The following is a 17,560-nucleotide window of genomic DNA, read 5'->3' on the forward strand; positions in this document are numbered from 1 at the left end:
CCAGAAACTCAGTGTGGATCCTCCATGCAGATATAAGGACCAACTTAATAAGTCATCGCCTGCTGCCTCTAAGGGTATATTTTGAAGGGGAGCTGAGATAAGAAGCAGAGCTGGGACTTGAATTCAGGCACTCAAACTTCAATTCTGTATGGATTGTGACTTGACCACTATGCCAAATACCTGTTTGTTGGTGGTAGTTTCTTTGAAGTTTCTATCCTGCTTGAATATACTATTAAAATTTACAGCTTCATCTTACATCCACATTCTGCAAAATTATCTCAGTATCAGTAACCACACTTTCCTGGGGCCTTCTTCATCCCTCTGTCACTAGTTCCTCTGAGCTGCCCTGAGTAAAGGCTGCAAACCACTCTTTTTTTGTCCACTGGCCCCTCTATTGAAGGGTCTCCCATGACTTTTTAGCACATCCCATGCCATGAACATCCCTCTTAGAAGTCAGTCTTATCTGAAGATGACTATGCAAGTTTTGTGACAGATATTCTGAGTTACCTGGGTGACATCTCTGCTGGTGCATGCCTCAGGAGTTCTCTGATTTGGGAGCAGGGAACAGTTAACTAGTTTCTAAGCTTTAGTTGCAGTTTAGGGGTCAAGAGCCTTCTTTGTTTTAGCTTGTTGTAAAAAGAGTATTGCTCTCTTCAAGGGTGCTATACCCTAATGACCCAATCACATTCCACTGAGACCCACTACTTCAAGGTCCCACCTCCTCTCACCTTGACACACTGGCAATCAAGCCTCCAACACAGGAGTCTTTGGGGAACAAAGCCCAGCCAACTTCAGCAATAGATACTGGTAGTGGCAGTCGGTGAGTTTCTGAGAGAGCCTGCAGTGTCTTGGTAGCTTCTGGAGGATCTGGGAATTGGTACAGAGGCCTGTTATGTGCTTGTGTGCATGTATTTGTGTGTATATTTAACTGAAACAACTAACCCTTGACCTGTATTTTCCTGTATTTGGCCTCCATATTAATGAAGCTATTTTCTATCTGCACATTTCTGATAAGAATATATGCAATTATAAATACAAATATCCGGCAACAAGGAAGTCACCTGGAAAGGAGGGTGAAAGCCATTGAAGTTTGTTGACATATTCATCCTCCTTGATGCAAAGTTCTTGGGATATGGACCGAATTGATTTTGGCAAATTCAAGACATGTGTTTGTGGTTGAAGTCATAAGACACCCACATGGTTAGGATGATGCGAGGGATGCAGGTCTGCTCAACAATTTAGTGCAAACCCTACCAAGAAACGCAGGGACATCCTCTCCAGAGCCTGTGCTCCAGACATGAAACATACTTGTGGGAAAATTGTTAATCCTGGGGAGTACTTAGCATTACCCTCTGCAGGAAGACAAGAATGCATCATTCACAACACCCTCTTATGAAGGCTGCCATTCAACAGTACAGACTTCTGAGCAGGGCATCTGTGGGTTAACATCCTCACTCAAGATCTTGAGCTTAACTTTACTTCAGAGGCCTCACAGATTGTTACACTTTCTAGAAAATATTGAAAGTAAAAGCAAGTGTGTCAAAGGCAGGTAGTTATTGAAGCCTGAAGAATCTAATTTTGCAGGAGGGCATCTTCATTTGAGTGCTGTGCTGTGGTTTTGCGCTGGAGCAAGTCAACCCTTGAGTGAGAAGGGAAATCAGATTCATTTGAGTCTCAGGCTAGCCACAATTTCCAGTCCTAATAGATACAGTGTGAGCTTGTTTTCTCCCATCAATACTACTAAGTCCTGGTTTTCCATTCGAAAAGGTGTGCATGTGAAGTGAACCAAAGCAGGAATTGTTTCAACTACTGTGTTAGCTGATTTCATTCAAATGGCCCCAATATCTTTGGCTAATATTCTGGATGTTCTCAATGAAACACAGAGGATTTGACAGGCTTGGAGTACTTCCCAGCAGCTACCACAACATTCCTGTGGTGCACGGGTGTGACCGTTGATCTTTCCCAAGGTCTTGCACTTGTCATGTGCCTACTTTTCTTCTCTGTGGGGTATGTGAAGTCTGGCGTCAGGGACAATCTCTGCCTTCCATGGGGCTCCGTCTCCTGTGGGGACTCAGCTTCTCTTCACACACAGTATTTGCTGATTGAATGTTAAATACATATTACTGGAAATGGCCCAAAGATGAGATGCTGACTCTATTTTTCCATGTCGAAAGTTTCATAGTGAGTTGAAATAATAACCTCTCCTATGCCTTGGTCAGTTTTGCTACGTAGAACATTAACTTTCAGCCCCCGCAGAGACTGTGAGCAAGGTAGGACATGAGCTGCCTATCTGTGCAACTCATGATGCATTCTGGGTGCAACTTGTTCAAGAACTCTGCATTTCCTGGGCACTAACTGCCAGGAACCAGAGAGAGTGGAAAGTGATGTTCAGCGTCCCAAAGATAGAAACACCAGCACTGCAATTGTAACACAATGCATAACTCCTAGCTTTATGCTATTAAATTCTTTAAATTTTATTTTAGACTCTTTTAGAGAAGTGAAAACTGTCACTGAAACCCATATTACATAGTCTTTGGGCTCACTGGGCAACAGTCTCAACTACTCTGAGACCCATGTTGTGAGAAAACTTGCCTTGGTCTGGTGCCGCACACAAAGGGTCAGTTGAAGCAGCTGGTGAGCACACAAGTGGAGGAGGAGGGCCCCTGCGATGTTGTCTGTAGTGGACCCCTAGCAGTCTGCCAATTGGACTGGATGGGTGGAGCCAATACAGCAGCTGGAGGGGCTGGGAGGCGGAAAGAGACAGAGTTAACATTCTCTGCCATCATTCAGACAGGGCCCCTTGGTAGCCATGACACCAGGGAATGTATGACTGTGTGTTTTTCTTTTTCTCCCTGCCCCCTTTCTCTCTCTCTCTCTCTCTTTTTTTTCCACCAAATGCAAATCAATAGATGTGTATTCACAGCCTAACAAGATGTCAAGGAGAGAAGAGTACTCTTTTCATTCAGAGAAGAGGAAAGGGGAGGCCCCTCCACACAGGGAGGAAAGCAGGACAGGAAATGAGAGGGGAGAGCGGTGGGTGAAGAGCCAAAAGGAAGACCAAAGCAAGCCTGAAACACAAAGACCCTGGCTGCTGCTTTGGGCAGGGTGGGCAGGGATGGGAGCATGCCTCTGCCTGAGTCCTACTGACACGTGGTGGGGCAGACTCTGCTCTTCCTGCTCTGTAGCTCCAGAAAGAAATAATCATGTTTCCTCCTACTATGTTGTATAGTTCAGCTCTGGCTGGCGCACTGCTCTGGCGAGAAAGAATTCCTACAAAGGTGAAAAACTCGGGTGTATTTTCTTTGGCATTTATCTAACATTGGGTCAAGCATTTTAAAGTAGAAGGCTTTCTGGTGACAGGAGCTGGATTCCTAAATTGTCTTTAGCAAACGAACCCAGTGTCTGGTTTATGAGTGGATAAGGGTAATGCTTATGTGATTAGCAACAACAATCACAACTGAAAGGGACCTGATTGGTTGGATTTGGTTTATAGGAGAGGCTTCAGTCCTGGCTTCATTCTTGACTTGTTGATCATTTGGGACATATCTCTTCATCTCAATTTCTCTGTAATTCTCTTTCTGGGAAGTGAGGCTAATTAATTCCTCCTCTGTGTGACTTCACATGGGGTGAAACATATAAGCAAAATTATAAATGTGCAATTCTCCAAGCCACATATCGTCAGTGGTTGATCGTATTTCACCTACTCCCACTTGTGTAGGGGTTTAGCTGCACATTGCAAACATAGCCTGATATTCTAGATGTTTTGACAATTGTTTGCCATCTTTTCAACTTCATGGTCATTAAGTATATGAACCAATATGTAAACATGGAGGGCTGTCTCCTGTGGCTTCTCAAATCTCACAAAGAATATTGTAAAGAGTTTAAAGGGATACACTATACAGGACATAGAAAAAAAGTAAAAAGGAAACTAGAAGTGTGTGATAAATAGAGGCTTTCTGGAAAAAAATGAGAGATTTAAAAGAGCAGGTTAAGCCTGTATTGAAGGGTTTGCAGAAGAAGTTGCAGATGGAATTAGGTGGCTTTGCCTTCTGAACCCAGGATGGACCCAGGATGGACCCAGGATGGACCCAGGACGGACCCAGGGAGGAGTGGTGCGAGACAGCTAAGAGGGCAGGAAAAGGAGAACCCCAAAAACAATGTGTTAGTAGAAGGCCTGTGTTAGACACTCCACATATCCAGCCTGCTCGGATCCTCTCACTTTAGCGTCAACTGGGAGTTTGGTTTTCGAACGAATTGAAGAGCTACTCATGTCCCAGGCACCTGAGTGAGTCAAGGCACCTTACTGAGCACAGTTGAAAGCCTCCATTCCTGAATAATCAAAGCTACTTCCAGCTTGATGGAAGCTAGGACTATACCTTCCTTGCAAGAGAATATAAAATTTCTCCTTAGAGAAGCTTGGCTGGCTCAAGAAAAGAGAAGACAATTACTGTATATGGAAGAAGAATCCTGAGGCCAGGTTCTTGCCTGCTGTCCTTTGAAGGGTCTGCCAGTAGGTATACTTCTTGGAGGAACATAGATCCTATCAGTCTTTGTCTACAATTACCATAATGTATAAAAGAAAACCCAGTCATCATCAGACAGCTGGGGAGCCTGTCCCCATGAGAGACAAAGATGAGTGTAAACCAACAGGCAAAGGGCTCTGCACAGGTAGCAATGGTGATAACTGCCAAATGTAGCTTTCCTGGGCATAGCTGCTGCTGCCAGGGAGGCATGAGAACTTACCACATCCATGGAGTGAGAGCAAGAAACCCCAACAAACCAGACAGCAGGAACAACACTGGGCACGGCCCAGTCGTGCTATGATTGTAGGTCAGGACAAGAAATAACCAAAGACATCATGATGAAAAAGAGAATAGGAAACATGTGGACCCCAATGTAGATGTCCTAAGATCCTTTTAAACGAGTTCCACAAAGAAAACAGGAAGGAAGAGTTTCAAAGAACACAATGCATACTTAAATTCCTATTGTTGGGATGATATGCATTTCTTTATTAGAAGAGACTATTGAGTGCCTGACACAATTCATGAAAATTGGTAGACACTGAGAAATAACTTTGGGAAATGTAGGAGGCCCAAGATTGTATACCCTTAATGTGAACAGAGAGAATACAAGGGATCAGATGTGGCTATTCAACAGACCTTTCCATGGTAATGTTTGTACTCAAAAAAATACAGCAGTCTATCATAAGCTGGAGCGGATACTTAATTTTCACCTAGGATCTTCTTTGTAGTTGAACTCTCTATACTAACATTTAGCAACTATTCAAGGTTCCTTTAAATGATAACCTATTTGTGCTTTCCAACTAACTATAAAATAATCTGCTGGACTAAAATAGGACTAACACCAAGAGAGAAACCTGAAAATATGAAACAAGGAGAAACAGAGGGCCATGCATGCTCTCAGCAAATGGAAGGCTCGGAGGATAGCTGAGGCCAAGTGAAATGGAAGGCCCCAGAGAATGTGTCTAAAACAACCTATTGATAGATGCTCCAAGACTTATGCAGGGAACTTGGGGATATTTAATGACAGGTCCATAGATAATTAAGTAAATGAAAAACAAAGGCAAATATTATCTCCAGGAAAAGTAAAGACTTAATCAGGAAAGACAATGGCTAAACAGACGTAACCACACCGACACTGATATTTGTGCAATCACACATTTTGACAAAATAGTGTTGATCAGAGTTGGAGATAAACAAGGCTAAATCTTTGTTTTCTCTACATGGAAAAATAAGTACAACCCTGAGAGAAACAGAATGCAAATACTGGAAGAAATATCCAAGAGAGGTAGGTGGAAGGGGTTGATTCTAAGAACCGGGGTTTGGAATGCTGTGTTCAAGCTTGCACATCTAGCAACAGTAACATAAGCCATGTTACACTCATACACTATTTGTTTTATACTTTAAAAAAAATATGTGATGGTGGTGCCAGCACTGTGGAGTAGTAGTCTAAACTTCCTCTGCAGTGTTGACATTCCATACCAACTCCAGTTCATGTCCCAGCTGTTCCACTTCTGCTTCAGCTCCCTACTCATGGTCTGAGAAGGCAGAGGAAGCTGGACCAGGTCCCTTGGCACCTGCACACATGGGAGACTTGGAAAAGTCTCCTGGCTCTGGCTTTAGTTTGACCCACCTCTAGGCACTGTGGCCACTTGGCATGGAAGAGCTCTTTCTGCCTCTCCCTCTCTTTGTGACTCGGCCTTTCAAATAAAAATAAGTATGTCTTTAACAAAATGTGTGATATTGATATCCATGCTGTAAAACTCACAGTGGCTTCATACATGTATGTGAAAGCTCTGTGAGGTAGAAGGGAAAGAATTTGATACTTGGAGTCAGCACTGAGTGAATTTCTGTTTTGCCAATGCTCTGGGGAAGTCCTTGCTCATGTGTCAGAAAGTGTGTGTTGTAACACCTAGTTTGCAGAGGTGCCTGGTGTGAAGGATAGCTGGCATACAGCGGGCATTTCATAAATGGTATTTACTGTTAAGGCTACATTGGGCATGGAATATTTTGTGAACAGCTTAACGATTTGGCAATGTTTTACAAATAAGATTCATACTTGAGCCCAGAAGTAAAAATATCCCATTTAAGAGAGTTCTTGGAACTGTGGAAGAAGGACTTAGTCTTCCAGCCACAAGCTAGCTATTTAATAAATTATTGCCCCCTTGAACTAAGTAGCACATTTGTGGCTTAAAGGGGCTAATGTCCCTCCTATAGTCTTCAACTTCCTTGTAGGGAGTAATTGACAGCCCTGGAGGTTCCAATTCATGTTGGAATATTTTGAGCTAAAACGGCAGAGTCAGATTTTAATCTACAGTGTCTTATCATCTTCCTCTTTTTTCTTTTCCACAGGCAGAAAACCCCAGTGTTGCAGTATCTCAGATTCCATCCTTCCTCGTCCCTTTGTCAGGCTCCAACTGCACCAATCCATCATCTTAACTCTATTTACCATGGAGTTGATTTCAGTGAAAGGTTGGGTGAATGTGAATTGCGCTAAAGAGCCTTTGGTGCCCACACAAGTCCCGTCCCTGCCTTGGAGCTTTTGTATGTGAGTTTCATTCTGCCCAGAGCAATCCCAGCCTTCTCCCCCTCTGGGCAGCTCCCATTAGAATCCCAGCTGAGAACTCACTTTTTCGGTCCAATGTCCATAAGCTCTCTGTCCTTCCCTGCCCTCCCCAGTCAAGCTTCTTTTATTTTCCAATTTTCTTACCTAAATTTCGTTTCTGCAAGCACTTGCCACTAATGCATTCCGTTATTAAATGGATGTCTTTCTGTCTGTGAATTTTGGGTGGGTGAAGACTGTCATATTGTGCTTGGTGTCATTTCTGGTATACCACACTGAGTAGGTATGCACCTGGTCCATAGTGGGTGTATAATCAAGGTTGAGTGCATAGAGCGAATTGAATTGAGAGTGATACATGAATGAATGAGGAATCATAGGGAATCCAATCATCACCACTGAATTAAAAAGCAACAATAACAGTGTGGATCTGAGGGGGTCTCTGTCTTCTTGATCAAGGTTGTATAGTGGGATGGAATGAGACAGGGATCCACACCTAATGTGCTAAAGAACCAGCCCTGACCCAGCCTCTCCATGCCTCATTACTGAGCCCACCCATGGTTAGGAGCAAAGCTCCTGAACAGAAGTTGAAGTGTAGGAGCCAGCCACCTCACAGTGCCCAGTGTCAGTTGGTTTGCTCCATTGCCTTACTTCTATTTAAATACATTTTTGATGATTTTGTTTGCTTTGGTGGAAGAAAAAAAAGATTCACAGAAGATATAAGATTGCTTATTATTTACCCCAGAGAACAGTCCCCCTATTAAATATGCATTGAGGCATTTTTATTTGTATTTTTTTAAAAGATGTTTAAATAGACCCAGTAGGCTGTAATATCTCTTTTCAGAGTCGGTGGCATCCATTGATTAAATATGCATTTATATATTTCTTCTTTTTTTTAACAAATAGAAGAGACATATGTTTTCATTGTATAATAGACCTAGAAGAATTGATCAGTGAAAATACATATTTATGTGTTTCCTTAAGGAAGATTTTCTCAGGCGCACATAGTTTTTAATAATAATTTATTGTCTGATATATATCACTGTTAAATGTGAATTTAATTAAGAGGCACAGAATGTGCATATATGTGTATGGATTGGGGAAGAGGTTGGCAGAATAGCTGGGTGTTTCTTAAGACAAAAATATTTTAAAACAAGGTCACTTAGCTAGCTGGTGTCACAGCCAAAATGCAAACCTGAGTTTTTCTGTTTCCAAAGAGAATTCTTCCACGAAAACAAATTAGAATATTGAGCGCTGTCATTTTATTGAATATGCAAGCTCAGGGAATTATGAAAAAAAAAAGAACATGAACTTTAGAAAAAAAAATGGAGTATGTTTCCTAAACTATTAGTGTTGGATTTGGTTTGGGGGCTTTCTGATACCTTCATCTGTGGAATAGGCTGGCAATTAAAAGAGACTATTATAAAGTTATCAGAACTGTGATGGACTATTAAAATGAATAAAGGTTTATTTCCAGGGTAGATGGTTGACCTCGCAATTAAGATGCCATTTCAGATGCATCATCCTGTGCTGGAATACCTGGGTCTGGTCCCTGCTAACTCAGATCCTGGGAGATGGCAGGACATGGCCAAGCACTTGGCTCCCTAGATCGCATTCTGAGCACCTGGTTTTGGCTCAGGCCTAAATCCAGCTGTTGTGGCTGCTTAGGGAGTGATCGGTCATTTCTGTCTCTCCACTGCCCAAATAATTAATAGAGTGACACTGTCCCCCATCAGCTCACCAGGCGTCAGTGTTCCATGTATCTCTCTCCTTGGAGTAAGGTCCTAGTGTAATCTGTATGGCTCTCAGGGTCCACTGTGAATCCTGAAGTGCTTGCTGAGACAACATCAGGGCATATCCCTCTCCAGACTTCTCCACCTCTCCCTGCTTTTTGGAAGAGGCAGCGCTGTGATGACTGAGAAGTGATTTAAACTCTTCGAGCTCCTGCTTCTATCTCTTTCCAACAGTGGAAAAGAAAAACAATGGTTAGTGTGAGGCCCTGTGATAGAGCACCTGGCTCTAAGTTCTTTTTAGGAAACCACTCACTTTTCACACAGAAAAACCTGGGTTGAGTTTCAGCTGTGTGACCTTGAAAAAATTATGAAATCTCTGAATCTCAGTTTCTTCATCTCTCAAAAAGGTAATTGTACCTTCTTAGAGGACAAGACGAGTCAATACATGTGATGATATTCGTAAGAACCTTAGCCAACAGAGGGTGAATATAATATGTCTTTTATGTGCATGATGCCATCTGTGAGCAAGTCCTGCTAATTCTTCTGTTTCGCACATAGCCACTGCCACCAGGCAGTTCCAGAAGCCATCAGGAGCTGGGCCACGCCTACTAGCAGGAATGCTTGCCTGAATCTATGCTGTGCCCTTCACCCAGATTAATTTCCATAGGTTAACTCTTCCTGCCTCACAGTGCTCAGCAGCTCAAAAAGAAATTACGTACTCTAAGCAGGGACCGGGAATTTCTGAGTCAGGGGTTTTGAAGCCAAGGTCTCCCTCATTCTATCTTGGATCCTCTGGTCCAGCTCTTCTCCTTGCTTTCCCCTGTGGGCTCTTTGTTGGTGCCTGCCGTCCCCTAGTCCAGGGATGCTTGTCCAGGGATGCTGTCTCATTTCTCTGTTCTAACTGAGCTCTCCCACCTCCTTTCAGGGCTGCTGGTCCTGAGTCGTCTGAGCTTCTGTGCAACTCCAGCATCATTGAAAGGATTCACAGATGAAGGTGCTGGCAAACCATACATATACAGCTCTCGGCTCCATGGAATTTGATTTTAGAATTTGATATGTGTGTGTCCTGTTATCTTTTATGCACATTCATAAATGTTCATTTGGGGCTGGTCTTTAGAAATATATCATCTGGCCACAGACAAGAACAAATTACATTCCTCCTGTTTGCAGCTTTCCCAAAAACGGAGTTCAGTGAAGTAGGTATTTGGTAAGTGTCAGGTGGTGAGACTGTTGATTATGGTTGGTCATGACTTGTTTTCGATTTGACTCCTCGGGTTTTCTGACTTGTCGATAAGGAGAGTAATTAATTGCTTTACTTTTACAATATAAATAGGTTTTATTTTGTAGAAAGAGGGGTGGTCACTTCAGTTCAAAGTTACTTGTTGGCAGTGTTTAGTAGAAACTGGATTTTGCGACAGGAGAGACCTTGGTTCAAATCTCGCCTTTCTTTTTCTGCACAGTCTTTGGCAAGTGACTCACACTTGCTCAACTTCAGCTGCAGTTTCTGAGAGGCTGGGGATTAATGCTTATTGAACCAGATTCTGCAGATTCTGCTGAGGGTCAATTAAAGTAGGATCGACACATACCTGTCACATAAAACTTCTTGGGAAAACAATGGGAGCGAGTGAAGGAGAAGCAAAGCATGTTCTTGCATAGAAAATTCTTGGGGGATCTTGAGGCAGGTGCACGCGTGGAGCTCAGAAGAGATTCCAGCCCCTTTGGAGTCTCTGGAGTGCACCGGAGCACAGGCATCCTCTGTGCAACCCCTTCTATTGCACCCAGTGCTGTTCTCATCAGAGCAAACTTCAGTGACCGAAGTACTTACGCAGCAATCTCTGCTGCTTAAGGCACGCTCTGGCCTTTGCAGACTAGGTGTCCAGCAGCAGAGAGCTGAGTCTTATCACGCCCAGAAATACTGCCTACTCAGAGGAAGGGACAGATGGGGCCAGGAAGAAGAGGAGGAGGAAGGCAGAAAGCCACAGGTAACCAACCTCCCAGGGCCCTCTCATCCTGGAGGCTGGCAATGGCTTTGGCAAACTCCTGCCTCCTTGATACTTGCCTGCCTGTGTCTCTGCCTATGCAGTAATCAGAGTGATTGGGCTTCAGTTGCATCCTGCCTTGGTAGAGTTGCAGAATTCTGTAATTGTAGGAAACTGACTAATTCTCTTCGTATCTTTGATGGAAAGAAACAAAACCCTTCACATGCCTGTCTTGAGGGAATCTTATATTGCTTCCCATTGCTGTGTATGGCAGCATGGGGGAGTGGGTACAGACTGGAAGGTTTGTGCACTCTCTGTGCGTTTTGCAGCTCCCGCAGCATCTCTGCCTGAAGACCAAGAAAAGCAAGGATGAGAAGGAACTGGTACAGGCGAGTATTAGTCACATTTCTGCCTTGCCAGGAGCTACCTTCTAGCCCCAGGCCATGCCGGAGCCCTGTTGGGGTGATGTCTAAACGGCACCAGAACCCTCCGCACCGCCCAGAGTGAAGCCTGTGTGTGCCCATGCAAGCCCTGCACAACCACACTTGCCCAGACTCAAGTGCGCACTGCCGTGCTCTGGCGGTGAGGGGGTGAGTGAGGGGCAGGCTCCAACTCCCCTTGGAGTGGCGCCTTCCAAACAGGAAAGTCTCCTTGCGTTGCTCAGGAGCCTGGAGCCAATGCCTGCATGGGAGGAGGGCTGCCTGGAGCCCCGTACAGATTGGTGCTGATGCTTCTCACCAGTTGTATGTGCAAGAAAAAAACCAGAGACGCTGCCTGCCTGCTCCCATCTCGCGCGCGCTCTCCTCTGCTCTCTCCCTCCCTTTGCAAACATTGGATTTAAACCTGCTCAGAATTCAGCACAGAGGAAGGCAGCAGCGGCAGTGGCAGCAGAAGCAGCGGCGAGCCGGGCAGCTGAGCGCCAACGCCGCAGCATCGAGATGTACCATCCCGCCTGCTGGATCGTCTTCTCCGCCACGACTGCCCTGCTCTTCATCCCAGGTACCTGGTAGAGAAGGGTGCTCTTTCTGGCTGGGGTTGCTGTGCCGCGCGGGAGCAGGGTGGGTAGAGGAGGAGGAAGAAGAGGCTGGGGGAAGAGAGGGAGTGTGAGCGCGAGTGAGTGTAAGGATAGGTTGGCCGTGTGCACGTACACACTCACTGGGTCGCTGAAGCACGCTCTCACACACACACATACACGCAGCAGCCCGCAGTCGGGGGTTGTTCTGTGTTCCTGGGAGTCCGATGAACTGGGTTCGAGAACTGCACTATGCTGTCTTTTTCTGGGAAAGGTAGCTTCTGGCGTTAAGCAGCTGTGGTCCCAGGGGCAAGAGAGGAAGGGTTTCAACTCCCCGCCGCGAATCCTTCAGCTGACTGGGCTGGGACCTGCAGGGTGGATGGGGCATCCTTCTTGCTCGCGTTTCTGGGGGGTCTCCCTTCCTCTCCGGAGCCAGCTAGACCTCCACCGCTTCCCTCTGTGTGCCCAGCTCCTCTGGTCTCTTTCCCTCTCGCCTAGCTTTCCTCTCTCAGAACCCTCTTGGCGACCTTGCCCCACTCAAGCTTTTTTTTCTCCCCATTCCTTCTCCTTGGCTCAAGCATTTGCTCTTGCTTTTCTGCCTTAGCGCCATCCTTCTAATGTTTCATCCTTTCTTTATCCTTCCACCAAATGGGCAGATTGTGCCTATGAAACTCAAATTCTTCCCGAGTTCTCCCTCCCATGGCTCACAAGGGAAAATGTTGGTCCCTCTTCCCCATCTGTGTGTGTGTGTGTGTGTGTGTGTGTGTGTGTGTGTGTTTTGGAAGGGTGGGATTCAGATAGACCATTCTGCTGAAGGGAGGGGTTCGGGATCCTGGTGTGTACATACGTATTTCCCTGGCTGGACTCAGCACTTGGCCCACCTTCTCCGATGATTTAAATTTATTGCTACCTCTCAGGGCAGTTACTTGCTGGGGAAATCAGATCTGCAGCCAAGCAGGTAAGATGCAGCAATCCTGCTGGATAAGCTTGGGAGAAGCATTGCAACATCCTGGGCGTCTTAATAGATATGGTAATTGCAGGCAGACACCAAGATACCCAGGGACACCTTTCAAACAATGCCTTGGGGCTAGGTTATGCTTGCCAAGGTTTTAGCCAACCTCAAAGGGTCTGCAGGGCTTCTGTAGGAACATCAGACCAGCGAGGACTTTTTTTTTTTTTTTTCCTCCAAATTGAGACACACAAATTGGGCAGAACATTAGCTAAAACCTTAATTCCCTTTTTGCAGGTGAAGTAGGGTTTTACATTTTATATCCTGAATCACTCAGCAACAAGGTTTTTTAAGGAAGGGAATGATGTAAAAAATATGATTCTCTAAGCATTTCTAAGCAAGCAGAGTGAAATCAGAAATATGGAAGTTTACTGGGGAGAAAGATAAAAGAGAGGATTGGGTTAATCAAAAACCTGACATGGAATATTTTATAATTTGAATTAAAAATGTTTGAAATGATTTGTTGATTCTGATTTCTTTATAGTTTTGAATTGTACCTTTTCAAGCACAGATGGCTTCTGCAGGGCCCTGTTGTCTGGTGTCTCTTTCAGGCTGAGAAGTTTGGGGTGCAGGAAGGAGGACTTGGGGTTCCCAGTTCAAGCAGCATCCCAGGGGGTTACAGCCAGGCTGGCTGGGGGCTGGTGCTGGGGCTGGCTCAGCACTCAGTACCTGTCTGAGCCTGGTAGAGGGAGCCAGGTGGGTGCTCTTGGGCCCACAGTGTGAGAAGAAAACTTTCCTACTTAAGCAGTCATGACTCTAGCCATTCAAGATAAAGACCCACACCCCAAGGAAAATCTGTCATTGTGGCCGTGTGCCCTGTGTGCTCCCCCATGGTGGAAGCCGTAACACTGCACTTTACAAAGGAAGGCCAAGAGCCCCTGTAGACAGAAGCTGCATTGCAGTAGACCCTGAGGGAAGTCAGCAACTAGGGTGATGCTTGGCTCTAGGAGTCCAGCGTACCCTGAAGCCCGCTCTGCTGGGCTGGCAGGGAGTCCGCTGAGCCTGCTTGCAGGAGAGGTGTCAGTCCCTGAAGCTAGCTGCCAGAAAGAGGGATGGAGTTGGCTTCCTGAGCCCCTGAGCGCTTTGTGCATGGCCTGGGTTCCATGGGGAGAACAGGGCACAGAGGATGCCAGCTCTGTGACCCATCACTGCACACATCTATTGCTTGTGAGCTGCATTCTGTGTGAACAGTGCCACGAATTTGCTGGGAGACGACTTAGGCAAGGAGGAGGGAAAGTTGCTGCGAGAAGACATAGGTTCAGGAAGGACTTCTCCAGTCGTGGGGGGTACCTGTGGGGAATGAGGCAGCCAGGATACAGTTCTGATGAGAAGCAACAGTGGTTATGATTTCCTCTTCCCACTTTTTTTTCCTTTATTTCAAATAGTACTCCCCCAAACCCCCGCCATCATGGGATTTCTAGTGCACCTTAGGCATTTACTTGCTTTACTGCCAAAGACAGAAGTTAATGCAATTATGTAACATTGACCTGGTTAGGCCTCTGTGCCATCTTACGGTGCAGTTTTTTGCTACTTGGTCCAACATGCTTCTGCCCAAAGATACTTTTAAGGCTAACGCTGTTAATGCCCTGGTAACTTCCATGGGGAGATGGATGATCATTAATTGCCTTTCTAGGCAGAATCTCTGAGAATTGTGAATAGAAGGTGTGATGAGCCCACACCCAGATGGGCACAGGGCCATGGTTGATGGTTCAACTGCCATGCTCAGCAGGGCCTCCCATCTTGAGCCAAGCAAGTAGAAACAGGATCAGCATGAAAGTCTTTTTTGACCTTGGGCCTGAGGGTTTTACAGGAAGAGGGCAAGAGGAGCGAGGAGTGCAGATGGTGGGACATCCCCATCAGAACAGCCTGGAGGCTGCAGGACAGGTTACAAGGCAAGCAGGACAGTTACAAGGCAAGCCGTTGTTCCTGTCTGGGACAGCGACTTCCCAGGTCCTTCTCATGATATCCACATTACTTTGCCTGTGGTTACAAACCAGTGACATAACCCGCAGCACTGGAATCAAAATCAAAACCTGTCCTTTTCTCCTCTAGCTCTTAGCAATAGCACCAAGGCTGCAGAGGTGGGGGTAGGGGGAGGGAGAGCTGAGGTAGTATTCTATGTTTAGCAAGTCAGACTTGGTTCCGGACACAGCACAGCCCAAAGTCGGTAAGGGCCAGCCTACTGATGGCAGGATGGGGTTTCTAACTCGGAGTTTATCTTTCTCAAATTCAGACCATTATTTCCTATTTGTGTCTTCTTGTCCTGGCACTGTTGGCAGTGAAGTAGCCAGGGAATTCCCATCTACCTCAGTGGGCCTGAATTACATCTTTGTAAGTAGATCTTACAGGCTGGACTCATGGCCGTGGGGCCATATCCTGGCCTACCACACTTGATTTTTTAGTTGTTTATTCATTTGGGTGATGAAGATAAACAAAACTCTCTTTGCAGGTTTGCTCCCCAGATAGCACAGTGACTGGGGTGTCTGAGAGTATCAAAGCCAAGAGCAGAGCAGGAACTCAATGCAGGTGTCACACGTGGAGGGCAGTGGCCACCACCTCTGCTGCACAGGGTAGAGATTCCTGGGAAGCTGTAGCAAGAGAATATGAGAATCACCAGGAACAGAATGCAGGTAGTGAGATGCTGGGGTCCAAATTAGCATCTTAATCCACCAGGCCAAATCATATTATAAACAAGCATTTCCTGTTTATAGTCAGAGAACCCTCGGTTTAGATTGAAAAATCCCTTAGACTAGAAGTTTTTCTTTCCTCTACACACAACTTTCTGATTCTTCCTTCAAGGAATATCCCTACTGGTAGATCTTGGAGTTAGGATAGTTGGCATTAGGATGAGTTCTGGGGAAGGGATCTACCACCAAGTTTTTGATGAATTCCTTCTCTCCTGTAACTACCTGGTGCATTTAAGAAATCAAAAAGCAAAACCCAATCCCCAGACTCCCCATAAAACCAGGAAGAAGGACTGCTGCTGTGAGGAAGACCTCATCATCCTCTCGCCAATAAGCTATGCATGCCTTCCCTCTAAGCTACCTCGTGGCCTTCAACCCTTTAAAGTGATAGACACGTTAGTAAGGTCAGCTCCTGAAGAACCCATGGCGAGAAGGAGACAGCTGTACCCTGCAGCTGAGCAGTGTGATCCAAACAGAGATGAACCAGAGATCCTGAGAAACTTGAGGATCTCACATCCTGTCTGCCTTCCTGCTTCCTCTCAGTTCCCTCATCACTTCTTTGTATCCTTGAGCATTTCAGAAGGAGATTCCCTAAGCAGCCATCACTAGACCTGCATTTGTTGTCCAGAGCTCTGGGCCAGGGTTTCCCTTGTCAGCCATTGGAAACCAGCACTTAATGATTATAGCCTCAAATCTGGGCCAGAGCTTTATGGGGGAAGAGCATTCTTCCCGAGAGCTAGGACTGTGCCCCAGCCTCTGGGCATGCTAACAAGTGCGACTCTTGCAGCATTCCACTTTCCCTGTCTATAGCATGGGCTCCAGATAAGTGCGTTCCTCATTTTCACTTGGACAGAGAGCCAAAACCTAATCTAGATGACAGCAAAGTGAACATTTCTGACTTTCTGTTGTACAAAAATATCCTAGAAGAAGGCATTTGTGGCCAATGAATCAAGCCAGAGCTTGCAATGTCCATATCTTAAATCAGAGTCTGGTATTGAGTCCCAGTTACTTTGTTTCTGGCCCAGCTTCCTGCTAACACATATCCTTGGATGCAGCCGAAGATGGCCCAAGTACTTTAGTCTTTGCCGTCTGTGGGAGAGACCTGGATTGAGTCCCTGGCACCTGGTTTCAGTTGGGAGCAGAGCTGATCATTATGGGCTTTGGAGGAGTGAATTAACAGAAGGAATCACTCTCTTTCTCTCTCTCTGTTGCTCTGCCTTCCAAGGAACTGACAATAAATTAAACATATTAAAGGTAACTTCTGGCCTTAGGGAGGTTGAACAAAGAGGAAGGGAGGAGGGAATAAGACAGATCTTACTATTGAAAGAGGAGGGTAGGATGAAGTTCTACTATCTGTCTGCTATAGTTACGGAAATTAGTGAACTGTATCCCACCACTCATTCAATAAGATTTTTTGTCAATTTTAATTAAACAAGATGTATTAGGATATTCTGCTTCAAATGACAAAAATCCAGTGAAATGGAAAATTGTTACATTTCTCCTTAGTTCTGACTGTGAAGGCCTATGTTTGTTTTTCTATTGTGGGAAACCAAGGCAGCACACTCAATCGCTTTGACCTTGAATCCTGCAGGTGAGGGGCTGGATGCATTGGCTGGGACAGCAACTGAGCGCAGTCAGAACTCTGGGAGCTCTAGCAGCTTCTTGTGCTGGTGATCACTTTCCATCTTTGGGTTCTGACTTTTCTGACCTGACCTCCCTGGCCAGGGGCCATCTGCCCACATCCCTGACCATCAGTGGGTGGTTGCCATCACCTGCAGCTGCCTGAGGCTGGGGAGTAACGAGAGAAGTCAGTGAACTCAAGTGTCAGCCCACAGATGGCCCCTGGCTGCTGACCAGCCAAACTGTCAGAAGCAATGGATGCTATCACCTCTGGATGCCAAGTGACACCTTCCAGATGCAGGAGCCAGGGAGGCTGGCCTCACCTGGAGTGGGTCTACTCTGCTCTCTTTCCCTCCTCTAGACCCTGATCCTTTCATGCAGTCCCACGTCCTGAGGATGTCTGTTCTGTTTGCCTTCTCCTACTCTGAGAAGGAGACCAACTT

The 17,560-nt window shown here is 45.7% G+C and overlaps 1 protein-coding gene across 1 annotated transcript in view; it reads left to right on the top strand.

The window, feature by feature from the left end:
- The first annotated feature begins 11,306 nt into the window (after window positions 1-11,306).
- The window catches only part of OPCML (opioid binding protein/cell adhesion molecule like), a 1,164,457-nt gene continuing 1,158,203 nt past the window's right edge, over window positions 11,307-17,560 (top strand). Inside the window, exon 1 of the mRNA XM_058662337.1 lies at window positions 11,307-11,791. Within this exon, the coding sequence (XP_058518320.1) occupies window positions 11,731-11,791 (61 nt within the window). The 5' untranslated portion in view covers window positions 11,307-11,730. The remainder of the gene's footprint in view (window positions 11,792-17,560) is intronic.

Source organism: Ochotona princeps, chromosome 4 (assembly GCF_030435755.1).
Source record: "Ochotona princeps isolate mOchPri1 chromosome 4, mOchPri1.hap1, whole genome shotgun sequence".
Classification (NCBI taxonomy): Eukaryota; Metazoa; Chordata; class Mammalia; order Lagomorpha; family Ochotonidae; genus Ochotona; species Ochotona princeps.